Source organism: Stegostoma tigrinum, chromosome 24, assembly GCF_030684315.1.
Source record: "Stegostoma tigrinum isolate sSteTig4 chromosome 24, sSteTig4.hap1, whole genome shotgun sequence".
In the NCBI taxonomy this organism is placed as follows: domain Eukaryota; kingdom Metazoa; phylum Chordata; class Chondrichthyes; order Orectolobiformes; family Stegostomatidae; genus Stegostoma; species Stegostoma tigrinum.
In genome coordinates, this window is record NC_081377.1 from 28047507 (window position 1) to 28075156 (window position 27650).

The 27650-nt window shown below is 41.5% G+C and overlaps 1 protein-coding gene across 7 annotated transcripts; it reads left to right on the forward strand.

The window, feature by feature from the left end:
• rcc1 (regulator of chromosome condensation 1) lies at nt 1–26143 on the forward strand. 7 transcript variants are annotated; one of them, XM_048557974.2, is made up of 10 exons: nt 1–123; nt 1966–2059; nt 11094–11284; nt 14714–14893; nt 18749–18845; nt 20993–21115; nt 21400–21552; nt 22697–22816; nt 25238–25390; nt 25546–26143. In XM_048557974.2, the coding sequence occupies exons 1-10, from the start codon at nt 121–123 to the stop codon at nt 25719–25721; spliced, it is 1290 nt and encodes a 429-aa protein (XP_048413931.1). In that variant the 5' UTR covers nt 1–120; the 3' UTR covers nt 25722–26143. The 7 variants fall into 7 exon arrangements, with proteins under 7 accessions (XP_048413931.1, XP_048413937.1, XP_048413934.1 ...); XM_048557977.2 differs by having other exon boundaries at nt 38–106; XM_059654319.1 differs by having other exon boundaries at nt 49–123; nt 1949–2059.
• Nucleotides 26144–27650: the final 1507 nt, after the last annotated feature.

The window sequence follows — 27650 nt, forward strand, 5'->3', positions numbered from 1 at the left end:
GCGCGCGGGCTCCTCTGTGCCGTGTGCGCAGGCGCTGCCTGAACCGGGAGAGAGCGCGAGCGTGTCCCGGGGAGAGGGAGAGCGAGAGCGAGAGCTTACGGGCCAGGTCTGTGAGAGGAAATGGTAAATATGTGCTTCCGTAATGGCGAAGTCATGGCGAAGGCGGCATACCCCGTGGGGACGGGGATCTTCTGGAATGTTCGGAGACTGCAGTCCTAGTCTCCACTCTCTCTCTCTTCCTCCCTCCCCATGTTGCTGCGAGTGCGGCCTCCAACCTGACTAACTCTGATCCCCGTCCTACCCTTTCCCTTTGTCAGCTCGACCAATGTTTTGTCTGGGCTAACTCGCTTTGTCAGTAAAGTTTTTTTTTCTTAAACGGGTTGGGGGAAGGTGAGTAGTTTGATTCCGGACGCGGGAGTTTTAAAAGCGGCGGTTCTGGTCGGGCTGGGAGCCTCCTTCCACTACCCTCCCCGGATATCGGGCTGGGAGCCTCCTTCCACCACCCTCCCCGGATATCGGGCTGGGAGCCTCCTTCCACCACCCTCCTCGGATATCGGGCTGGGAGCTCCTCGCTGGGGCCTGGTGCTGACAAACCATCCAGAGTCACCATCTCCGCACCGTCACCTTACTGAGGTCTTCGCGCTGTTTGTTGTGATTCCTCTCGCCCTGTGTGTATTAACTCAGCCTCGGCATCTCCTCTGGAGGGTGGTATTTAGTTAAAGTGTGTTGGCCCTGTGGTCGGTTTGTTGGATGATGGGGAGAGATTTCAGACCTTTGAACGTACTTGGGGGCCCCGCACGAAGTTTGTGTGAGCGGGTAATTTTCCAACGTTTACACAATGACGGAACTTAGGATCATTTTCTTAAATATGTAAACGTTTAATACAGTGCCCTTGGAACCGGAGAGGCGTGGAGGTTTTGTTTTATCCTTGATACAGCGAGTTACGATGATCTGAAATAGTCTATTATTCCTTGGGATTGTTAGACATTAAAGAAAAAGAAACTTTTTCAACAGTTCTAGGTATTCTGGTGCATGGGCCAAAGAATGGCAGATGGAGTTTAATTTGGAGAAATGTGTTGGTGTATTTTGGTAAGGCAAACCAGGACAGGATTTGTGCAGCTAATTGGTGGGGCTCTGGGGAATGTTGCTGGACAAAGACCTAGGAGTGCAGGTGCACATTTCCTTGAAAATTGAGTTGTAGGTAGTTGGGGTGGTGAAGAAATCGTTTGGCACGCTTACCTTTATTGATCAGTGCGTTGAGTGCTCACGCTGCAGCTGTATGGGACATTGGTGAGGCCACTTTTGGAATAGTGTGTTCAATTATAGCCTCCTTGCTATAGAAAAGACGTTGTTAAACTTGAAAAGGCTCAGAAGAGATTCACTTGGAGTTTTCTGGGATTGGACAGTTTGAATTATAGAGAGAGACTGAATAGGTTGGGGCCATTTCCCCTAGACCATCAAAGACTGGGGGTTAAATTTATGGGACCTTTATAGCCTTGCATAAAATTATGAGGGGCGCATGGGGTAAATAGCCAAGGTCTTTTCCCAAGGATAGGGGGAGTCTGAAATTAAAGGGCATAGTTCATGGTGAAAAATGGACTGAGGAGCATCTTTTTCATGCAGAGATTGGAGAGTGTATGGAACAAGCAGCCAGAGGAATTGGGTACTATTACAACATTCAAAAGGCATTAAATGGGTACAGGAATAGGAAAGGTTTAGAGGGATATGGGCAAAATGCTGGCAAATGTGTCTAGATCAGTTTAGGATACGTGGTCGGCATAGATGAGTTGGACTGAAGGGTCTGTTTCCATAACCCTTATGACTTTCATCACAAATTCAGACTCCCCCTATCCTTGGGAAAAGACCATGGCTATTTACCCCATGCCCCTCATAATTTTATGCTAAATCTCAGATGCTTTCAGTCACTGCATATGTATTTCACTAACAGGGCTTGTTGCTTGACAGGAATATCAGAATACAATGCCAGGAAAAAGATCAGTGAAAAGGTCAAAAGATAATGAGGAAGGAGCGGAAAGTGACGAAAGTAAAAAGTTAAAGAGTGAGTATGTTCAGGTGCTTTGTGAATTCCAGCTAATTTGCACTGTGCCTGGATTTAAATGTGCTCTTGTTCATTTTTTCCTGTGTTAGTTTAAAACTTTTTGCTTCAAGTAAATAAGTGATTTCTCATTTTATTTTACTGAGGTAGATTGATTTATTTGTATGATGTGAATTAAGAGCTGAAGTATGCCATTTGGCCCTTGAGCCTGCTCTGCCATTCCCTAATATCATGGTTGATCTATTTGCTTTCAAATTCCACATTTTTGTATCTACCCTCAATGACTTTAGATTTTTTTCAGTCAAGGAATCAGTCTCGCTCTGCCTTAAAAATATGTAGTGACACATTCTCAAAAGGAAAAAAAAACTCATTATGAATCAAGCCGGTTGTTAGTTTGGATTCAAGTTTTGTAAGCATTTAGTTGTCCAGAATAAAATGTAAATTTTGGCACGGACTGATTCACTTGATGGGTAATCTGTGGTTCACCGGAAATCCATTCTTGCTTTTGAGTCAAAAGATTGTGGCTACAAATCCCACACTAAGCACTGGATTCTCTGGTGCAGTACATTTTACCAATGATATTTTAAATTGAGGTTCCCATCTCGTCTCAAAGGGACAATTCTAATGGGATTATTTCACAGAATAGCTGGGGAGTTTTCGCTTGTTCTACTTACTAATATTTTAATCTTTCGGTCAACATCGCAAAAATATTTTGATTGTGTACACATTTGCAACATGTGGAAGCTTGCTAAGGACAAAATGGCTGCTACTGCTACATTACAACCATAACAAAGCTACTTCATTAGCTGTGAAGTGATTTTGAAAGTCTCGAGGTTTTGAAATGTATTATCTCTATGCAAGTCTTTAAGATGCTGGGCCATGTGGCACACAGCGAATCTAATGGTTCCCCTGGCTTTTGCCTAATGGTGGGGCAGGAGGTATAGAACAGCTATGTGCTGTGATGTGTTGGGAGTTTTAGATGAGGAGAAGTGAAAATTAATATTGCATTCCTACCAGATTGGCAGATGTGGCTAATTCCACTTTGTATATTCTGCATCTTGCCGGTTTATTTTTACTTGTTTGCTTCGAAATGGAAACTGTTGGTAAACTGGTCAGTTGTATTTTTCCCCATTTTTTTTCAGCAATTTCCCAACAAGTTGTGCAGAATTGGTCAATCCATTCTGCAACTATGACTTGGATGGCACTGGCTGTTAGTTTCAAGAGTGAAATGCAAATAGGCCGTCGCTTTATGACCTACATCATCTGTCGAGCAGAGAAGAGTTCTGTGATCAGGAAGTCGTAAAATCATGGAGGTGTACGCCACGGAAACTAACCCTTTGGCCCAACTCGTCCATGCTGACTAGATATCCAAAATTAATGTCCCGTTTGCCAGGTTTTCGCCCATATTCCTCAACCCTTCCTATTCATATACCCATGCAGATGCCTTTTAAATGTTGTAATTGTATAAGTCTCCACCACTTTGGCAGCTCATTTCATGCACGCACCACCCTCTGTATGACAAAACTGTCCCTTAGATCCCTTTCAGATCTTTCCCGCTTACCTTAAACTTATGCCATCTAGTTTTGGACTCCCCCCCCCCCCCTGAGGAAATGACCTTGCCTATTCATCCTATCCATGCCCCTCGTCATTTTAAGAACCTCTAAGGTCACTCCTCAGTCTCCGATGAAAGTAGCCCCAGTCTATTCAGCCTCTCCCTATAGCTTAAACTCTCCAACCCTGGCAACATCCTTGGAAATCTTTTCTGAACCCTTTCATGTTTCACAACATCCTTTTGGCTGGGAGACCAGAATTGCACGCAGTATTTCAAAAGTGGCCTAACCAACGTCCTGTCCACCTGCAACATGACCTCGCAACTCCAGTGCTCAGTGCCCTGACCAATAAAAGCAAGCATACCAAATGCTGCCTTCACTATTCTATCTACTTGTGACTCCACTTTGAAGGAGCTATGAGTTTGCATTCCAAGGTTTCTTGGTTCAGCAACGTTTCTCAGGACCTTACCATTAAGTGTATAAGTCCTACCTTGGTTTGCTTTTCCAAAATGCAGCATCTCACATTTATCTCGATTAAACTCCACCGGCCACTCCTCAGCCCATTAGCCCATCTGATCAAGATCCTGTTATATTCTGAGGTAACCTTTGCTGTCCAGTACACCTCCCAATTTTGTCATCTGCAAACCATACCTCCTATGTTCACATAAAATAATTTATGTAAATGACAAAAACCAGTGGACCCAGCACTGACTTTGTCGCATACTGCTGGTCACAGGCCTCCAGTCTGGGAAAAAAAAACCCTCCATCACCACCCTCTGTCTTCTACCTTCAAACCAGTTCTGTATCCAGATGTCTAGTTCTGCCTGTATTCCACATTATCTGACCTTGCTAACCAGTCTACCATGAGAAACCTGTCAAACGCCTTAATGAAGCCTGTATATATCGCATCCATCACTCTGCCCTCATCAATCCTCTTTGTTACTTCTTCAAAAAACCCAAGTAAGTGAGACATGATTTCCCATGCACAAAGCCATGCTTACTATTCCTAATCGGTCCTTGCCTATCAAAGTAAATGGAATCCTGAGGGACAGGAATTATCTTCAACAAGCACTGATGTCAGGCTCACTGGCCTATCGTTCCCTGGTTTTTCCTTTCTTAAATAGTTGCACCACATTAGCCAACCTCTCGTGTTCCGGCACCTCATCTGTGGCTATTAAACAACAGAACAGACGGCTGTGACCGTTTAAACCTTTGCATCATTCATCTTCTTTGTGATGTCTGCACACTGTATTGATGAGGATTGCTGTTTTTGTTTTGTAGATGCTTCCTGGTACCATGACATTCCATGCATCACATTGCTCCTACCCTTCTACGTCACAAGTGTGGGGCCTCTCTAGGGGATTCAGCTGCCCCTTTCCTTGATTTTTTTTTTCAGGTCTTGCTGTGCTGTGATAGTTTTTGTTCTTGCCCGATTGCCAGTGGAAAGTAATTTTGTGCCTTTGCCACCTCGGCAGAGTACACGTCTACTTGGCTTTCACTTTGCTGAATAAAACTCCCAGATCTTACTGCTTGTACCAATGGTTCCAAAAATTGTATCGCTGTCTACTTGCCCCTTGCTTTTACTGTGAGCATCATGAGGTAGAAATTACTTACAGCTATACGGAATTCTACTCACAATATAATAGTAAGTAACAAAACAGTCATAGCTTCATAGAGAAATACCAAGTTAAGTCACATTTAGGTGATAGGAATCAATTTGCTTTTTTAGAATCAGACTTTTACCACATTGAAAGGGGCCCATTGGCATATTGTGTCTGTTTTAGTGGCATTTTCCAACACTTGGCCTGTATCTTGTATTTATGGTGTTTCAAATGTTCATTTTAAATAGCTCGTAAATGTCTTGAGGATTCCTGTCTCTACCATCTTTCAGGCAGTGCAGTCCAAATCTCCTCAGTCCCCTGGGTGTAAAAAATGTTTTCTTCAAGTTTACTCTAAAACACCTACACCTTGCCTTAAAACTGTGCCTGTTAGTTACTGACCCGTCTTTTAAGGGGAATTTTGTTTTCATATTTGTCTTGCCTGTTTCCTTCAAAGCTTTGTACGTCTGAATCAGATTCCTTCTTGGCCTTCTCTGCTCTATGGAAAATAACCCCAGCCTGTCTATTATCTCCATAGTTGAATTGCTGTAGCTCAGGCAATATCCTAGTGAACCTGTTCTGCACTTTTCCTTCAATCACATCCTTCCACTAGTGTGGTGACCAATACCAAAAACACTACTTCGGCTGTGACCAAGTAGCCTTATATACAGCTCCATCATAATCTCCTTGTTTTTGTGTTCAGTGCCTTGACTAATAAAGGCAACTACCCTTTATGTCTCTTACCACCTTACCTACTTGTTCTGCTGCCTTCCTGGCATGCCATGATCTCTTTGATCCTCTACTTTCTAGAAGGCTACCATTCAACATGTATTTCCTTGCCTTGTTAATCCTCCTAAATTGCATCACCTCACATTTTTCAGGATTAAATTTTAATCGACGCTGTTTAACTCATCTGTATTATCCTGTGGCCTGGGCTTTACTCCTTGCTATTCACCACCTCAATTTTCATGTCAGTTGCAAACTTACTGAACATATCTCTACATTCATGTCTACATCATGTACACAACAAGCAGTGCACGTTGGCTCAGTGGTTAGCATTGCTGCCTCACAGCGCCAGGGACCCGGGTTCGATTCCACCTTTGGGCGACTCTGTGTGGAGTTTGTACATTCTCTGTGTGTTTGCGTGGGTTTACTCTGGCTGCTGCGGTTTCCTCCCACAGTCCAAAGATGTGCAGCCTAGGTGGATTGGCCATGCTAAATTGCTCATTCTATTCAAGGGTGTCTAGATTAGGTGGGTTATGGGGGATGGGTCTGGGGCAATGGTCCGAGGGTCGGTGTGGACTTGTTGAGCTGAAAGGCCTGTTTCCGCACTGTAGGGACTCTACGAATTAAAAAACCCAGCACTGAACCCTGTGGTAGCTCACTGAACACAGGCTTCCAGCCACAAGGGCACTGTTCGTTTGCTACTTTGCTTCCTGCCATTAAGCCAGTTTTGCATCAGATTTGACAAATTGCTTTGGATTTTATGGGTTGTAACCTTCTTAACCAGCCTGCCATGAGACACCTTATCAAAAAAATCCTTGCTGAAGTCACTGTAGACTATAACAACTGTTCTAACTCATCTGTACCCATAGTCGTCATCTCAAAATTCAGTCATGTTTGTAAGACACGATGTTCGTCCTTAAAGAGTCACGATCACTATTTTAAATAATCCTTGCCTCTCCTTGTGGAGGCTAATTCTGTCCCTTGCAACATTTTTTTCCAATAGTTTCCCTACCACGGATGTTATACTTACTAGCCTGTAGTTTTGTGGTTTATCCCTATTTTCTTTCTTGAAAAGGGATCCATGTAGTTGTCCTTCAGAACTGTGGCCAGAGAAGAGTTGAAAATTAATGTCAGAACCTCTGCAAACCCCCTGTCTCCCACAGCAGCTAGGGATATATTTCATTTGGGCCTGGAGATATATCCACTTTGAAGTCTGCTAAAACTCCTAATACCTCCTCCCTCTCAATGCTAATTTGTTCATGTGTCACAGTCCCCCTTCTTGATTTTTGTACCTATTTCATACTTCTTACAGATGCACAGTTTTAAAGTACTGTTTTAAAGCCTCAGCTAAGTTTTCTAGCTCCACATACAGATTTATCACTTTTGACCCTAATTTTCCTTGGTTATTCTATTGCTCCTAATACATTTAGAATACATCTTTGGATTTTCCCCAAATCTGACCTGCTAGTTGTTTTCTTCATGTCCCCTCTTTGCTCTCCTAAATTTTTTAAGCAACCCCCTGCAATTTCTATGCTGTAGTGTTAACCATAAGCTTTTTGTTACTCAGTCCTATATATCCACAGCACTTGTTGGTCCTACCCTTAACATTTATGAGTGCATTTTGGGCCTGCAGTCTCACTATTACCATTTTGAAAATCTCTCGCTTCTCTGGTGCTCTGGAAAACTGGCCCTGGCGGAACTGGCTGGGAAAACAATAAAGCCAGCATTCCTGTCACAGATGAACAGCTGTTGGAAAGCTGAGGAACCAGAAATACTGGAAGTACTCCGCAAGCCTGAATAAGGGTCATGTTTGACTTGCAATGTGCTTTCTGTGCAGGTGCTACCAAATTGGTGAATGTTTTCTGCACTTTATTTTTATTTCATCTCCAACATCTGCACAATTTTGCTTTTCATTCTAGCTATTGCGTGAATCATGTTTAAGCAGATCCGAGGTTAAAACCAGCTGTGATGTCCTCCCTGCTAGATTAACCTCTTTCCTCTGATTTAACTATTATGAATTTTCTTGAGCAGTCAGTTGAACTTGTCCAGTTTTACTTAGTTCTTTTGTCTTTGTTTTTTACATATCTGAATGACTTCTTATTGATACCAAAAATGCATTAAATAAGGCTCATTGAAGACTAATTGCTGATTACATCGAATGGAATAAAATGGAATTTAAATAACATCTTTCAAAGTGACCATCAGCAATGAATTACTTTTTGAGGAGTGCTCATTGTAATTTTCTGTCAAGCCTTCCACAAGCAGTGATATGATAATGTTATGATAAGCTATCTTTATGATCCTGATTGAGGAAGACTTTCAGTGTAAGGTAGCTAATTAATTGAGCAGATGGACTTTGGACTATGCAGATAGATGTTTGACCTGACTAGAGAGAACGGCACAAAAATGGCTCTCAAGATGTTTCTCTGATTCTTGCTTTTCTAGTTTAATAGTTGTATCTTTAGAGTACGGTTTTGGCTCAGATTAAAACATACCTCTGGCTCTAGCTCTATAAGCCTGAGGTATCTGCGCTGCTGCAATCCCTCTGTCTTGTGTTTTCACCATTCCACCCTATTTGTGACCTAACTTGAGCTGCATTGTTTTGACTAATCTTTTGTCTTGCCACCCTTTGTTCACCCAACCCTCTATCTATCTCCTCATGTGGACAGCTCCTGTGAAGTGCTTTTAATATATTAAAGCTGCAGAGTAAGTGCAACTTGTGTATTGATGTCTGATTTGTTTTCATGTACTGTACAATCATACTGGTATAATAAATAACTCTGGAAACCGTTAAGGTGAAGCTACCAAATGAATTCATAGCCAGAAATTTGAAAAAAGTTTTGTAATTGTAATCCAGTGTCATACAAACAGAGGTGAGCTCCTTTATAGTGATGACCACAGACTCCGTGGGCATTCGGAATTAAAGAGTAGATATTTCTTTAAGTTGGCAGAAGCTAGCATCCCTCGTTTGAGTACATAGAACATAGAACATTACAGCACAGTACAAGCCCTTCGGCTCTTGATGTTGTGCCGATCTGTCATACCAATCTGAAGCTCATCTAACCTACACTATTCTATGTACGTCCATATGCTGGTCCAATAACGACTTAAATGTACTTAAAGTTGGCGAATCTACTACCATTGCAGGCAAAGCGTTCCATACCCTTACTACTTTCTGAGTAAAGAAACTACCTCTGACATCTGTCCTATATCTTTCACCCCTCAATTTAAAGCTATGCCCCCTCGTGCTCGCCGTCACCATCCTAGGAAAAAGGCTCTCCCTATCCACCCTATCTAACCCTCTGATTATTTTATATGTCTCAATTAAGTCACCTCTCAACCTACTTCTCTAACGAAAACAGCCTGAAGTCCCTCAGCCTTTCCTTTGTAAGACCTTCCCTCCATACCAGGCAACATCCTAGTAAATCTCCTCTGCACCCTTTCCAAAGCTTCCACATCCTTCTTGTAATGTGGCGACCAGAACTGTACACAATACTGCAAGTGCGGCCGCACCAGAGCCTTGTACAGCTGCAGCATAACCTCTTGGTTCTGGAACTCGATCCCTCTATTAATAAAAGCTAAAACACTGTATGCCTTCTTAACAACTCTGTCAACCTGGTTGGCAACTTTCAAGGATCTGTGTACGTGGACACCGAGATCTGTCTGCTCATCTACACTATCAAGAATCTTACCATTAGCCCAGTACTTTGCATTCCGGTTATTCCTACCGAAGTGCATCACCCCACACTTGTCTGCATTAAACTCCATTTGCCACCTCTCAGCCCAGCTGTACAGCTTATCTATGGTATTATTATCTATGAATACTTCAAGCCAGCAGGAGTTAACTTTTGAGTTCAGACGCACAGACTTCATATGCCATCGTGCTTTGTTAATGATGGAAACGTGCCAGATGAGTGAGGGCAACAGCTTGCCAGGACAAGTGATATGGTAAGAGGCAAACACGCATAGAGTAACCACTGGACCACAGCATGGACAGGCAATACCTCATTGACCTTTGATTCATTTTTGGAATCTGAGCATTGCCTTTGAGAATGTGGTGGTTCATTTTGAACTGCTGTAGCCCATATGGTGTTGCAAGAGAAGGTTAGGAAGGAAGGTCAGCGATAGTAAGAACTGCTGATGCTGGAGTCAGAGATAACACAGTGTCGAGCTGGAGGAACACAGCAGGCCAGGCAGCATCAGAGGACTGTCTTAGGTTGGGACTCTTGGAAGATCCATATTTTTGACTGTGGGGGAAACAACTGTGACATACCAAGTCAGGATTATAAAGCCTCCCATTGTGCTTGAAACCAGAAGCTCACTCTGCTTACTTTGCAATGGTCTAAATGCACTTTGATCTGAACTGACACACTGGTAATGTTTTTGTCTATGGTTTATTTACTGTTCCTGAAGCAGTGACTTTTATTTGGGTTTATCTGCATGCATATCAATAGCCTATTTAATTGTTCGCTATCGTTGAAATAAGGCAGTTAGTAATGAAGAAATACTTGACAGCAGGGCCATTACATTTATGTGGATAAATGTGTACTTTCCATCAGAGTAATGACTGGATAATGATTTGCAGTGCAATCCCAGACTGTCCATTCTCCTTTGTTCTCGGCTGTTGGTAGGAGCAGTGTGTAGGAATATGGTAATGCTGGCTTATTGACACAAAAAGCATCTCAGTTACAAATTCCCATCTACTGATTATTTGAGACTAAACGACTAGATATAGGAGCAACCATTTGATCCTGTTCGTTCCAATGAATTCTGTCTTGATTGATCTGTATCTTAGCTCTGTTTATTGTCTTGCTTTTATGACCTGTAATACCTGCCAAAATTTATCATTCTCTGCGTTGAAGTTTCTAATTGACTCCCAGCCATAATACTTTGGTGGGTGAAAGCGTTCTAGATTTTCAATACCCTTTTTGTGAAGAGATGCTTCCTGACATCACCCATAAAAGGCCCAACTCTAACTTTATGGTAATTCTCTGCCACCAAAGATAATACATTTCTTTCAACACTGTCTATTTTTATTGTGTTGACTACCTAGATCACCCATTTAGTCTTCTACACTTGAGGGAATACAACTCTGTTGTGGTTTTGCTTGTTGAGTGTTTGCTTGCTGATGGATGGAAACCTAATTTGTTGTTCTTCCCACAGTCTCGCATTCCTCGCATGGAACGATCCCTGGAATTGTGCTCACGCTGGGCCAGGGTGATGTTGGTCAACTTGGTCTTGGGGAAAATGTGATGGAGAGAAAGAAACCCGCCTTTGTCAAACAATTACCAGAGAAAATAGTGCAGGTAGAAGCTGGAGGAATGCACACAGTGTGCCTTGGGGCCTCGGGCAGTGTAAGTACTGGAAGAATGACTCCTGTTTGTCATGTCTTATGTGATACCTGGATGCTCCAAAGCACTTTACAACCAATTCAGTTCTTTCTGATGTGTAATAATGTAATGTTGGCACACACAAAGTTGTATCCAAACAGCAATGTGGTAAATGACCAGATAAACTGAAGTTTTTTGATAGCTCAGCCAGTGTCATTAATGTTAGTTGGGTTACAATTTCTTAACCTTTCTTTGAAATTGTACCATGCACTGTTTCATAGCCAGCTGTGAGAGAGAATGGGGCCTCAGTTTAAATGTCATGTAAAATGATGCCTCTTGAGTGTGGCATTCTGTGCATTGTATTGGATTGCTAATCTCGTACTAATTGACCTAGCATTCAGAATTGGGTGAGAAATTAAATGACTCGGCTCTAATTTTAAAGTTGTATCTCTCTGTTCTAGATTCCTGCACCTGAGGAAGTAAATTACAGGAAATTAACAGCCACTTTTGCAAGTTGGGATGCAATAAGAAAAACTTAAAAGATGAATTGTGCCTTTAAGCAGTTTAATTCAACTTTTTAAAAATTCAGTAATGGGATGTGGGTATGGCAGGTCATGCCAGCATTTATTGGGCATCCCTGATTGTCTTTGGGAAGGAGGTGGTGAATTGCCATTTTGAACAACTGCGGTCTGTTTGATATGGGTACACCCACAAAATGCTCAGGAGAGAGTTCCAGGATTTTGACCCAGCAGCAGCAATATACTTCCATATCAGGATGATTTGGCTTGGAGAGAAATTTGCAGGTCGCACTGTCCCCATCTATCTGTCCCTTTGTCCTTCCAGGTGGTAGTGGTTGTGAGTTTGGAAGGTGCTGTCTAAGGAGGCTTTGAAAATTCTGCAGTGCATATTTTAGGTAGTATGCCATTAAGCAACATTTGTGGAGGGGGCAAATATTTCTGGATATGGTACCAATCAACAGCTGTTTAGTTCTTTTATGATGTGGTCAAAGAGGGCAGTTAAGCATAAAGTGGTTGACATGCTGCAAATGAAATTCTAAAGGACATTGATCTGTTACCACAACAAGCTTATCAACAAAGTTGAAACCCCTGAACAGCATTCCCTCTAACATTTTGCCACTATGGGATTGTTGAGCTCTGGGTAGCTTTCGGAAGTGGAAACCAATGTGTTGGCATGCTGTGTGTGGAAAGTGGATAGAATTTGCCTATGAAATTAATTGGACAGTAACATGGGCAAGATGTTGGCTGAGAGACCAAAACAAAAGTGGCAATTTGTTTTTTCACACTGGCGGAAGGTGGACTGAGGAGTTCTGCAGGACCTGACATTAGGACCACTGCTTTTCTTGATATATCTTAACTACTTAGATCTGAGTTTGCAGGGCACAATTTCAAAACTTATAGCTGAGGTGAAACTTTGAAAGTATTGTGATCTGTGAGGTAGATGATACATGCTCTAATGTTCAAAGAGGCATTGGAGTAGTGTGACCTAAAGGAATATGTTCATAAATCATTGAAGGGGCAGTGGACGTTGAGAGTGGCTTAATAGGGAAATGGGCTTTGAGTAAAGCCCAAAGTTTACAAAAGTAAGGGATTTGTGATGAACCTTTTATATAACACTGGTTGGATCTCAACTTCCACTCCTATGTCTTATGGTCTTATAGAATCTTGTAATTGTTTCTGGGATCTGCACTTTAGTAAAGATATGAAGGTTTTAGAGTGTTCAGAGAAGATTCATGAGAATGGTGCAGACTGGAGAAGAGTTGATTCTTTTTAAAAGAAAAAAAACATTGAGATCTGATGAAACTGTTTCACTTTGTACTTGGTCTCTAGACTAGTTGGTGCTACAAGAAAGGGTGGAGGTTCAGACTTCACTGTTGTCGTGTTTAATGAAAATGAGCCACTGGCAGCATGAGTAAAAGGTTTTTACCCAGCAAGTGGTTGGAATCTGGAATACCTGACTGAGTGGTGGAGACTGAAAACCATGACTGATTCAAAGGAGAATTGGATAAGCATATGGTGAGGGAAATCTTGCAGACAGCCTGAATTCACTGGATTAAATTGCTACCTCATACTGTTAACTGTTCAGTGATTCTTTAAAAATGACCTTCCCATCTTTGTCCAGTTCAAGATCAATATGTCTTTTCTAATCGTGGTGTTCAGTCAGGATCAGGTACTCTAGATGGCTGCAAAACACTTCAAAAATAATTCATTGGCTGTTTTAAAAACCTGCAAGTGGCACTATAAATACAATTTTCCCTTACTGGCTAATGCTTTCCTGCAAATTCACTTGTTAATTATTTGATTGAAATTGTTTGTGATCTCAAATGCAAATGATAACACTTGAAGCTGTGTAATCACTTGGGAAGTGTTGAATATTGGATTTACCATTGACTGATTAGATGAGAATTTTTAGCTAGGGAGTGATAAGGCTGTCATTCAGATTCCATTTACATGCCATTATCAGGCATTAATTCAAACGGGCTATATGGTGAACCCTCACTAAGGCTATTAGTACTTAATGCATCTTTCATTGTGCAGTGGATTTTGAACTCAGTGTATCGGTAACTTCTATTCTTGCACCATCACCCCAGTGACAAATTGATCCTCGGAACTCTCCTACAGTTGCATTACTGTCTTCTGACAATGTAAGGCCTTTTGGATTTATAACTTTTGTGCTATTAATTATGCTGCATAGCTGCTGTGACTATTCTTCATGAATGCTTTTGGGCAGTGATAGAAGGGAATTGTAACTTCTTTACAGGTACAAGTACCACATTAATATACTGACTATAAGAAGAGGTCAGAGGTTGTGAATTCTGCAATGAGTAAATTTTCTTCTGACTCTTCACAGCTTGTTCATGGCATAAGTCAAGAGTTTGATCAAATACTTTGTTTACCTGGATGGGTGTAGTTCCAACAACACTGAAGAAGCCTGACATCATTCAGCCAAAGCGGCTTATCAGTCTCCTGAAAAATTTACTCTCTACACTATTGCACAATGGCACTAGTATGTGCTATCTATAGGGTATAATACAGCAACCCCCCAAGCTTTCTTTGAAAGTACCTCACAACCTATAACTTTTAACACTTAAAAGAATAAGTGCAGAAATCTCATGGGTCATCATCTAAAAAGACCCCATCCTCACTTGGAAATATTGTATTTTTACAGTCAGTAAATCAAATTCTTGAAGTCCCTTCCCTATAACACTGTGTAAGTACCTATAGCATCTCTGCACACTTGTGAAAAGCACTTCACATGTACAGCAATGGGATACATGAACAGCATCTTTTTTTTTTAGTGATGATCGTGATGGGATAAATTTTGATAAGGGTTCCAGGGAGTTCTGCTAATGCACCAGTTTGGAATGACCCATTAAGGATGCTTATTTACATCCACAATGGGTATTCCTGAATTTCATTTCTCTTGCACCCTCAGGTTTATACATTCGGCTGCAACGATGAAGGTGCCCTTGGTCGTGATACTTCACAGGAAGCTTCCGATACAGTTCCAGCTCGGATTGTACTCAATGAGCACGTGGTTCAAGTTTCAGCTGGTGACAGTCACACTGCAGCTCTTACTGATGTTGGCCACGTTTATATCTGGGGTTCCTTCAGGGTAAGCTATAGGGTGGGATGGGGAGAGAGTACAGTTAGTGCAGGTACACACTTTTTCACAGTTGATTTGGAATTGACTGCAAACTTGGAAAAGAGGAAATTGAAGGAGGGGACAGTGTAAGGGATAGAACTAAACTAACACGTTCAAAGAGTTGACATAGACACATTGGCCTGAGTGGTCTTTTCTTGTGCTGTATAGTTCTGTTTATTTTTCATGTTGCTGGCCCTTGATGGAAGACCAAACACAAATTATTCAGCTTAATTTAAGGAATGATAAAAGGAGACATCCTCACCAGCTATTTCCTAATGCTGTCTGGATGGCAGGCAGTAAAATGCAGTCCACACACCGGACTGTGGAAATCTGGATCCCATTCACAAAAAGTGCTGTGGATGTTGGCTGCCAGTTTAAATTTTCTGAACTTCAGTTGATAGATGCTTGTTAGTTTGGTATCACAAGATGAGGAGCAATGGATAATAAATGAGATTAGAATAAAAAAACAGAATGCTGGAGTAACTCCATCTGTGCAGGGAGAAACAAAGTTAATATTTGTTGTCCAACATTGACTTCTGTCTCCATAGATGCTGCCACATCTACTCAGTGTCTCCAGCACTTTTTAGTTTTTATTTCAGGTCTCCAGCATCAGTAATATTTTGGTTTTATTAAAATGGGATTGAAATTGAAATCAGCTATGCTCCCACTGAATGGCTTATTAGCCTGATTAACCATCCCGTCCAAAAACCTCACTTATCCTCTATTGAGGTATGCATATGGTATTGTAACACTTAGGGGTGGTAATTTATCCATTACTAACCAAAGGAAAGTGTTGCAAGTAGAACTACCTGAAGAGATCAAGTGTGTGCTTATTAAAGAGACATAAGAAACACCTGGATTTATGTTACACCTTTTATAACCTCAGGAAGTACCAAAGCATCTGTACAGGCAGTAAACCCCTTCTGAATTATAGTCACTATTTAATTTGATGGATTGCAATAAGATCCCACCAACTTTAATGTGATGGATGCCCATTTGAAGGGCATATATTGACTTGGGGAATATGTAAAGCAAACCTGTTATTCTTAAATAGCACCACAGGATCTTTTTATGTGCTCCTAAGAGGACAGAAGGGGCCTCAACTGAATGTGTTGTTAGCAAGATGGCATGTCTGCAGAGAGGTGCCTACTCAGTTTTTGTCCACTGTGTAGATAGGCCAACAAGGGGCGAAGCCACATTAGATTTGGCACTGGGTAATGAGCCTGGCCAGGTGTTAGATTTGGAAATAGGTGAGCACTTTGGTGATAACGATCACAATTCTGTTATGTTTACTTTAGTGATGGAAAGGGATAGGTGTATACCACTGGGCAAGAGTTATAACTGGGGGAAAGGCAATTACGATGAGATGAGGCAAGATTTAGGGAGCATAGGATGGGGAAGGAAACTGCAGGGGATGGGCACATTAGAAATGTGGAGCTTATTCAAGGAAAAGCTCCCGTGTGTCCTAGATAAATATGTACCTGTCAGGCAGGGAGGAAGCTGTAGAGTGCAGGAGCCGTGGTTTACGAAGGAGGTGGAATCTCTGGTCAAGAGGAAGAAGAAGGCTTATGTTAGGATGAGATGTGAAGGCTCAGTTAGGGCACTTGAGGGGTACGAGATAGCCAGGAAAGACCTAAAGAGAGAGCTCAGAAGAGCCAGGAAGAGACTTGAGAAGTTGTTGGCGGATAGGATCAGGGTAAACCCTAAGGCTTTCTAAAGGTATTTAAGGAATAAAAGAATGACGAAAGTAAGATTAGGCTCAATCAAGGATAGTAGTGGTAAGTTGTGTGTGGAGTCAGATGAGATAGGGGAAGCGCTAAATGAATATTTTTCAACAGTATTCACTCTAGAGAATGACAATGTTGTCGAGGAGAATACTGAGATACAGGCTTCTAGACTAGGTGGGATTGAGGTTCACAAGGAAGAGGTATTAGAAATCCTACAGAGGATGAAGATAGATAAGTCCCCTGGGCCGGATGGGATTTATCCTCAGACCCTCTGCGAAGCCAGGGAGGAGATTGCCGAGCCTTTGGCATTGATCTTTAACTTGGCATTGTCTACAGCAATAGTGCTAGATGGCTGGAGGATAGCAAATGTGGTTCCCCTGTTCAAGAAGGGGAGTAGAGACAACCCTGGTAATTATAGACCAATGAGCCTTACCTTAGTTGGTGGTAATGTGTTGGAAAAGGTTATAAGGGATAGGATTTATAATCATCTAGAAAAGAATAAATTGATTAAGGATAGTCAGCACGGTTTTGTGAAGGGAAGGTCGTGCCTCACAAACTTTATTGAGTTCTTTGAGAAGGTGATCAAACAGGTACATGAGAGTAAACTGGTTGATGTGGTGTATATGGATTTCAGCAAGGCGTTCGATAAGGTTCCCCACAATAGGCTATTGTACAAAATGTGGAGGAATGGAATTGTGGGAGATACAGCAGTTTGGATCGGAAATTGGCTTGCTGAAAGAAGACAGAGGGTGGTAGTTGATGGGAAATGTTCATCCTGGAGACCAGTTACTAGTGGTGTTCTGCAAGGATCGGTGTTGGGTCCACTGCTGTTTGTCATTTTTATAAACGACCTGGATGAGGGCGTAGAAGGATGGGTTAGTAAATTTGCAGATGACACTAAGGTCGGTGGAGTTGTGGATAGTGACGAAGAATGCTGTAGGTTGCAGAGAGACATAGATAAGCTGCAGAGCTGGGCTGAGAGGTGGCAAATGGAGTTTAATGCAGACAAGTGTGAGGTGATGCACTTTGGTAGGAGTAACCAGAAGGCAAAGTACAGGGCTAATGGTAAGATTCTTAGCAGTGTAGATGAGCAGAGAGATCTCGGTGACAATGTACACAGATCCTTGAAAGTTGCCACCCAGGTTGAGCGGGCTGTTAATAATTCATACAGTGTTTTAGCTTTTATTAATAGAAGGATCGAGTTCCGGAACCAAGAGGTTATGGTGAAGCTGTACAAAACTCTGGTGCAGCCGCACTTGGAGTATTGTGTACAGTTCTGGTCACCGCATTATAAGAAGGAAGTGGAAGCTTTGGAAAGGTGCAGAGAAGATTTACTGGGATGGTGCCTGGTATGGAGGGAAGGTCTTACGAGGAAAGGCTGAGGGACTTGAGGCTGTTTTCGTTAGAGAGAAGAAGGTTGAGAGGTGACTTAATTGAAACATATAAAATAATCAGAGGGTTAGATAGGATGGATAGGGAGAGCCTTTTTCCTAGGATGGTGATGGCGAGCACGAGGGAGCATAGCTTTAAATTGAGGGGTGAAGGATATAGGACAGATGTCAGAGGTAGTTTCTTTACTCAGAGAGTAGTAAGGGAATGGAATGCTTTCTCTGCAACGGTAGTAGATTCGCCAACTTTAGGTACATTTAAGTCGTCATTGGATAAGCATATGGACGTACACGGAATAGTGTAGGTTAGATGGGCTTGAGATCGGTATGACAGGTCGGCACAACATCGAGGGCCGAAGGGCCTGTGCTGCTATGTTCTATGTACTCTGCACTCTGCATTGGGGGTGCCAGCCTGGTCTTTTGCTCAGGTCTTTGAAGTGGGTTTTATACTGTGACCTTCTGACTTGGGTGTGAGTGTTAGCTGCTGAGTCATGGCTGACAATTGACCCCTGTATTTTGTCCTTCTGGCCCCATCAAAAAAACTTGTCTTTCCATTGTATGTTTCAATTTTAGTTTCCCAGCATTATCAACTTTTACTACTTCATGTTATCATGCTTTTGTTTATTTTGCCTCATGGAGCACTTTTTTTTGTTTAAAATCTTATTGCATAAATTTGTGTTTAACTCTTGCATAAATTTGGAATCCCACAGGATAACAATGGAGTTATAGGTCTGCTGGAGCCAATGAAGACCAGCTGTTTTCCACAGAAAGTCCCTCTTGATGTTCCAATAATTAAAATCACTTCAGGTGAGAAAGCTTCACTTCCGATATAGTTTGATTCAGACGTACAAGGGATTTGATACAATGGGGATGAAGGAATAATGGAATGATTAACTGCATGAAGGACTAATTAACGTAAGGGTTAAAAATGTGTAAGTGTTTCTTTCTGAATTACCATGAGAGGTGACGGCCCAGTGCTGTCGTCACTGAACTGTTATTCCAGAGACCCAGCTAATGTTCTGGGACCTGTGTTCAAATCCTGCATAGCAGGTGTTGGAGTTTGAACTCTGTAAAAGTCTAACGATGACCATGAAACAATTGTTGGAGAAACCTATCTGGTTCCTTTAGGGAAGGAAACTGGCCTGATCTAAATGTGCCTCCAAGCCTTTAGTGATATGGTTGACTCTTAACTGCCCTCTGGGCAATTAAGGATGGCGATTTGACATTTGAACATCCTGATGAACAGATAATATTGCTATGTGAGTAAAATTTTGGCAGTGGGGACTTGCTCCTTCAGCTTGCACAGTCTTTATATTGTCAGTCATGGCTCACAGGGGCTCACCTCAAGGTGAGAAGGCTGTTTTCGCCCCACAATTGGCAATGATGCCTTTCAAATCAGATTCGAACTTTGAATATCCCACAGTTATTTTGAGGTAGGATGGGGAGGTTGCCTCCTGGGTCCTGGGCAGTATTTATTCCTCTATTAGCATTGCTTTATTTTCAGGAAGATATTTGCCTGGCCATTGATACATCCTGTTAGTTGTACACAAAGGAGCTGTGGTTTCTTGTATTAAGACAAAGAAGCTGAAGTCAGCTATTCAGTCCAACAGCCATGGTCTCATTGCATAGCAGAGTCTATTCTGCTATTCACTGAGACTATGGTTGATCTGACAATCCTGAACTCTCATTTTCCTGCCTTACCCTATAACCCTTGACTCCTTAAAATGAAACTCTATTTCAGATTAGAATATACTTAATGACCCAGACTTGACAGGTTAGAATAGAATAGAATAGCCTTTATTGTCATGTCAACTCTGTGGTAAAGACTTACATAGATTCACAACCCTTGAAGCAAAAAACGTCCTGTCTTAAATATATGGCCCCTTCTTCTGAGATTATGCTGTATGATCCTAGACTGTCTCACAAGGGGAAACAATTTTTCTGCCACTATCCTGTCAAATACCTTATAGGAGCTATATGTTTTAATCAGGTTGCATCTCATTCTCCTGTATACGAATTAGTATAAACTCGACTTCCCCTCATAAAACATTCCCCCCCGATACCTGGTGCCAACCTAGTGAATCTTTTCTTGGCTGCCTGCAATGCCAGTATATCTCTGCTTCAGTAGGAGACCCAAAACTGTTAATAGTATTCAAGCTATGGTCCGACTAGTACCTTTTATATAGTTTGTGCAAAATCTTCCTACTTTTATACTTCATCCCCTTTTGAAGTAAATAGCAACATTTCATTTGCTTTCCTTTTTTTCCCACTGAACTTGGATGCTAGCTTTTTATGAATGCATGAGGACTGTCTCATCCCACTACTGAGGCTTTCTGCAGTCTTTTTTTTTTAATACTCACTCCTCTTTTTTTCTGGCCACAGTATATAACTTCACATTTTCCCACATTCTGTATCTTCCAAGATCTTGCCCACTAGCTTAACTTGCCTGTTTCCTTATGCAGACTCTGTCATTCATGGAACTTGTCCTTTCTACATATTTTTGTGTGATCTGCAAATTTGACTACGGTTCATTCACTTGGCTCATCTGTCATTAATTTGTATTGTACATAATTTTGACTCCTGCACTAATCACTTTGGAATTTCACTATTTAAAAAGTGCCAGCTTGACTGCAACTCTGCCTTCTATTAGTTAGCCAATTCTCTATCCATGTTAATTATACTACCTCTTGTCCTATTAAGGTGGTACCTTATCAAAAGCCTTCTTGTATTGTCACGCCTCTTTGGAGGATGCTGTGGAATGACCGGAGGTTGTGAAAGGGGTTATGTAAATGCATGCCTTTTCTCTGTTCTTGTTACTGATGTGGTCACACAGATGTTGGAGGATTCCACAGTTTGGTCCTGGGCAGACTCTCAGATTGGACTGGTAGCTTGAATAAGAATGGATTCATTATTTTCACAGTTGTTTACGTATTATTTTTCTCTTTTTTTTCTAGGCAACGACCACTTGGCATTGCTGTCTCTAGATGGAGATATTTACACATCTGGTTGTGGTGAACAGGGGCAGCTGGGAAGAATTGCAGAATGTTTTACGAATCGGGGAGGAAGGCGAGGTCTAGGTAAATGTAGCATCAATTCCCACACGTTTGGACCGTCCAATGCTAATAATTCAGCCCCTTTTGTGCTTGCTTCGCTTTTCAGTTAGAATGAACTGTCCGTCTCTCCATTTTTCGCTTTGCCCAGTAAACGGATGAGAATGGGGTGCTGCAATCCCAGCTGTCCTACCTTGAAACAATAATTGATATTGGACCTAAACCACTTACTTTGGTATCTGTTACTGTTGAGATTATTAATGATAACTTGTGCTGTTTAATTGCCAATTATTTCTGTTTAATTTGCTCAGAGCGACTCCTGATTCCCAAGAGCCTTCATCTCAAAGCTAAGGGAAGCGGGAAAGTGAAATTTCGTGATGTTTTCTGTGGGGCATATTGTACGTTTGCGATTTCAAAGGAAGGACATATCTACGGTTTTGGATTGTCCAACTATCATCAATTGGGTGAGAACTGTTAAAGCATTAACAATAATGTTATTTAAGGTTGCATGCAATGCAAAACAAGGCCATGTCTTTTCTGTTAAGCCTATATAGCAACAGTGACTTGTATTTGCATAGCATCTTTTAATGCAGTGAAATACCCTGAGATTTCTCCAGACCATTATTGAGCAAAGCTCACTTGTGAGCCCATGGGATTTTCAGACAGTTAACCAAAAGATTGGTTATATAGTGGATTTCAAGAAGTTTTAGCGACAAAAGAGTGGTAGACAGTTTAAAGAGGGAATTCCACAGCTTAATGACCAGGCTGTTGAAGGCATATTCATCACTGGTGCAGTGATTTGAAATTTTAGGATGTCCAAGAGGCCAAAATTGGAGGGATGCAGTATTGAAGGTTGCAGGACAGAGATCGGATGCCATGAGGCATGGAGAAGGCTGAAAATTGGATGCCTCAATTTCACATTCTGAAGTGTTGGTCCAAAAGCTGACTTAGGTCAGTGAACGAAAAGGTTGACTGATCAGTACTTAATTTGGCTACGTCCAGAAGTGAAGTTTGAGATTCGTGCAAGCATGGTTGGAAACTTGGATTCTCTACTGCAATTATGGCCTGATTGGTGGAATATAGAAGTCAGTTGAAGGAAAGTGTACAGTGTTTCTTTTCTGTATTGGATCATTACTTAACTGTGCACAAGATAGTGTGAAATAACAGTTTAGCTTTATCTTTACTGTTGTAAAATGTACATACGCAAGTTAGCAGGCTGAGGGTCTAATCAAGATAACAGCATGGAGCTAGAGGAATACAGCAGGTCAGGCTGCATTAGAGGAGCAGGAAAGGTGATGTTTAGGGTTGGGACCCATCTTCAGACCCTGCTGCTCTCCTGCCTAACCTGCGTTCCGCCAGCTCCACACTGTGTAATCCCTGACTCCAGCATTGGCAGTTCTTACTATCTCTGAGGATCTGATCAGACTTGCCTAATCTGTCTGCTGTTGAATAGTCTGTTAATGCTCACTGAGTAGACTTTTGTCAGCTTGAGTGTCGTTCCAGAAAATGGTCCTGATCCACATTAAACTTCGAAGTTTTTAGGAGCAATGTGGAGAGGAGGAGATAATTTGAAGACACAAAGAGTGATATGTTTTGTTTCTGCTGCAGGAACATCAGGCACAACTCCCTGTTACTCAGCACACAAATTAACTGCATTCAAGAACTCAACAAAGTCTTGGGTAAAATTCTCAGGTGGACAACACCACACTTTGTGTCTGGACTCTGAAGGTGGGTGTTATCATGAGGGTAAGGAAAATAGCAAGACCTTTTATGAGATGTGCGAGTTCTTCCATTTTAAAATCAGCTTCAGGCAGTGATGTCTCATCACGTGTTCTGTTGTGAAATCCATCGATCTCGTTGCTATCCCCTAGAATTTGTGGATGCCTGAGAGGGGTTAATAGGAACTCGATCCCTGTGTTTTATCCGCAGCGTTGCCTCAATATTTCACTGCACCAGTCCTGCTGTTGCACCAGCAACGCTACTGTATTTTTCAGGGTTATGCAGACCTAGCATTCTCAATAGCCTTAATGGAATACTTAGCAAGGGGAACCTACCTATTTGTGTGCATTGCTTAATTGCAAGACTAGGAGTTGATAGCAGTGGCATGGCACTATGTTCCTTCAGTGAGTAATCATAGACAGTGTGGGATGAATGGCTTCTTATGCTGTATGATTTCATAATTGTCAATTGGAGAATACTAATTCAGTTTTGTAAAATAATTGGAAATAAAAGTGAGTAAATGTGGTCATAAAACTCTTTGACATCCAGCTGGTTCATTTAGGGAAGGGACCCAGCTGTCCAATTTCAGTAGGAATAGAAGGAATCCACTTAGCACCTGGAACCTGTTCTACAATTCAGTGAATTCAGTATTGACGTACAACTTAACTCCACATATCCACTGTTACCGCTTAACATTTTTGGCTAACAAACGTCTAGCCCTCCTGAGTTTAAAATGAACTTAGCATCATTTGCTATTTGTAGAAGTGTTTTCCAAAATTCTGCCAATCTTTGTGTGTAGAAGTGTTTTGTAATTTCACTCCTGAAAGGTCTGGGTCTCATTCTGTGATTATACCTCATAGTCCCAGGCTCTGAGATTATTAGAAATAGATTATCTACCCTTTCTGTTTCCCTTAATACTTTTTCAAAGAACACAATATCCTACTAGATTCCTAAGAATACAATCCTAGTTTTATAATCTTTCCTTGAAGTTTGACCTTTGGAGTGCAGGAAACATTCTGGTAAATTACTACCAACTCCCTTTAATTCAGCTACTTATTAAGAAATCTCTCGACAATCAAATACTGAAGCAATGATTTAAACTTTATTGCGTGTGCAGCCCTCAGGTAAGCAAGTTAAGCCTCAACCCAACTTGGCTACTGGCTGATTAATGGTGGAATTTAGCAACAATTTCAATCAAGTGTGTCTGTCTCTTGATGTCCATGGTATGGTCCATGTTGTGTTGTTTCTTGAACTTCTGCTGTTGAAGAATCCTTGAGTTGAATTTTTATACAATTTTCTGTCCTTCAGGTTTATAGTGTGACATCAACAAAAACTAAGTTGCTGGAAAAGCTCAGCAGGTCTGGCAGCATCTGTGAAGGAGAAAACAGCGTTAATGTTTCCTGTCCAGTGACCCTTCCTCACCGGACCTGAAATGTTAACTCTGTTTCCTCCTTCACAGATGCTGCCAGATCTGCTGAGCTTTTTCAGCAACTTTGTTTTTTTTCTTGATTTAAAGCATCTGTGGCTCTTTTGGGTATCTTTATAGTGTGACATTATTGATGATCCTTTAGATTCTTTCAACCAAAATATTGCAGGTCTGTAGCATGCTTGCCTATCAGAAGTAGCTTTCCTGTTCCTTGTTATGTTTGACATTGGAGGCGTGACTTTCTGGCAGTTAACTCCGTAAATTTTTCTGCAGGTCAACTAGTTGTGCTTGTAGCATAGGACAACCAGTTAAGCAGATGTTTAAAAAGCTGGGTTTATGTAGCTTTGACTCCTTTCCTCAGTCATGGCTAATTGTTTTCAATTCCAGCAAAGCAGTTTATCCTTGTCCCTTAACACTTTATTCCAGACAATTATTGCTGTTTCTTTCAATCCACAAAGTTATTAAAGTTCTGAAGTTTACTTTATCATAATGCTACCTCTAATAGTATCACACAGAACTCTCAGTACTTAAGGTGTTGACTAATCTGTGCTTTGTATAACTGAATGATGCGTTCTACCCCCTTGTATTTTACTCCTCTTCTCAAGGGTGATTTGAAATGGACAGTACAGTTCCCCACATAGATAAAACAAAATCCACAACTTTCTGACTGGGTGCTGGGGGTACTAACTATTGAACTGCCTGTCACAACAGCTAAGAATAAAACTGAACAAACTCTAAAGAGGTTTTGCTAGCCAAGTTGCCTCTGCTGCCGTCCTGTAGCCTTGTCTGTAGATTGTGTTTTACAGAGCTCAGAGCTGACTCGCCTTTTAACGCATACAATGTATGCTGTAGGACGTGCTCGCAATCAGATGATTAAACCTATCCCAAACACCAGGTCTGGATATTAAACTGTTTCTTTCTGGGTGAGCTTGGATCTACTTGTTTTCTTTGCCCTTTTTTTTGTCGTAAGTTCTGATCTTGTGCTTTTCATTTTCCAATAAAAGGTAAAGTGTACAGCTTAGGTCGAGCAGAGTATGGCCGCCTAGGGTTGGGAGAGCATAGTACAGAGAAGAGTACACCTACCATTGTGCAAGGGCTCCCTGTTATCACTACAGTGGCTTGTGGGGCATCTGTTAGTTATGCTGTCAGCAAGGATGGTAAGATTTCACTTCTGTTTACCCTCCTTCCCTTACCTGTCACTATACTCTCCCCTCAAAAAAACTTATCTGTCATCGAGTTCAGCCATTGCAGCACTGATGTGTTTTTGTTTTTAATCATCTGCAATCATCTCCAAATGATTGTTTTCTCTTAGGCCGAGCCTTTGCCTGGGGGATGGGGACGAACTTCCAGCTGAGCACAGGTAATGAGGAAGACGTGTGGAGTCCAATCCAGATGTCAGGTCAGCAGCTGGAGAACAGAGAGGTGCTGTCCATCTCCAGTGGAGGCCAACACACTGCATTACTCGTTAAAGAGCGCGGGCAAAGCTGATGCAGGTGGCTGCCCCTGTGAAAATAAAAAAATACTGCCGATAAAACCTCGATTGTAAAGACTGAGTGAGCCCTGCACTTTCCCTATAATCTTTGGATGGAATGCTTGGATACTACAGGAATACATTTATTTTTGTTTGCTTGTGTTTTTTTTGACAACGCCTTGGAATTGAAATCCAACCAAGTCCACAAATGTACTGTGCAGTGCCATTTTATTGTAATGTTAGTGATGTACGAACTTGGTTTGTCTTCAGTTTGATGTGTCGACTTCAGTTCACGTTTTGCAGGACAAGCCACTTTTTAAAAAAGAAGTTTAAATTTCTGATCTGTTTGGGGAAAATGTCTGGGCAGGCAAGTAGGTCGAAGAGGGGAAAGCATATTCTTTTAAAATCAAATAAATCTTTTTGTGATAGTTTTCTACAAGTTTTTTTGCATTTCACATCTTTGTGTAACTTGATTTTAGGCAGTGTCGCAGGTTTGAATGTCTAGGTATGTTTCCGTTCCTCTGTATCACAATTACTGCCTGTCATCATTCTGTTGATGTGCTTAGGAGATTTAATGGAGGAGTTCAAAAAATCTTGGAAAAAGGCAAGAAGCTTAGTAACCAATGGATATAAATTTATGATAATTAACAAAAGCAGAGTCAACACTGGGGTGGGAAAAGGAAGGAATTGAACTGTAAATTGCTGTGATTGGGAATGTGCTGCATCAGATGGTGTTTGAAGCAGATTGGAAAAGTAATTTTCAAACAGGATTCGGATAACTATGGAGGAAATACTTGCAAGGCTGTAGAGAACTGGGGAATGCAACATTTTAATTAATTCTTTAGAAGAGCTTCACAGGCATGAAGTTCTGAATTGCAGCCTTCTGCATGTATACTTCTATGATTCTTGCCCTTATTAACCTGATTTGAAATGTTTTAATACACAAATTTGTACAGATACATTTGTGACTGTGCAAAATGTCGCATGCATTCCGAAAAAAATCTTTCTGCTCTGAGGACCAGTGGGCATAGGAACAAAAGTAGGCCATTCAGCTTATTGAGTCTGCTCTCCCATTCAGTGAAATCTTGGCTAGTCTGATCAACTCCACTTTCCTGCTTGTTCCTAATAATCCTTGATTCCTTTATTGAATGAAAATCAGCCTTGAATATACTTAACGTCTCAGCCTCTGTGGTAAAGAATTCCACAGATTCATTATTTTCACAAGAAATTTCATTTGTTTAGATGTGTGACCCTTTTTATTCTGAGATTATACCCTGTGGTCTTCGACTCTTCCGCAAGGGGAAGGAGTCTTCCCGCATCTACCCTATAAAGTTCCCCGAAAATCTTGATTATTTCAATAAGATTGCCTCTCATTCTTCTAAATTCCAGTTAGGATGGGCCTAACCTACTCGACATTCCCTCAACGCAGTCTCTCCGTGCTGTCAGCTTAGTGAATGTCCTCTAGATTGTCCATATTCTGGCATTGGAGGCAAAGGGCCCAAAACTGTTCACATAATCCAACAGGTTTTCCTTGTATAGTTTTAGCAAAACCCTTCATATTTCACTCCCTTTGAAATAAAGGCCAACATTTCATTTGCTATCCCTATTATTTGCAGAACTTTGCTACCTTTTGTTTGATTCGTGGACAAGGACTTCCAAATCCTTCTGGCAGCTTTCTGCAGTCTTTCTCAACGAATTAATCAATTCTCAGCTTTTCTATTCTTCCTGCAAGCTGTATAAACTCACATTTTCCCACAGTTAGCTTACTTGCTTAACCTGCAGACTCTTATCCTCACTGCTTGACTTCCTACCTGTTTTTGTGTCATATGTAAACTTAGCTATAGTAAATCATAACATATATGTATATAGTAAATAATTAGAGCCCATCAGTGATTCCTCTTGCACCCCACTAGTTGCAGGGTGCTATCTGGAAAATGTCCCCCAGT

Excerpts from the sequence above, each read along its gene's own strand:
- rcc1 (XM_048557974.2), top strand. Across the intron at positions 11,285-14,713 it reads GCCTTGGGGCCTCGGGCAGT|GTTTATACATTCGGCTGCAA; the intron begins GTAAGTACTGGA and ends TTGCACCCTCAG. Across the intron at positions 25,391-25,545 it reads TTATGCTGTCAGCAAGGATG|GCCGAGCCTTTGCCTGGGGG; the intron begins GTAAGATTTCAC and ends GTTTTCTCTTAG.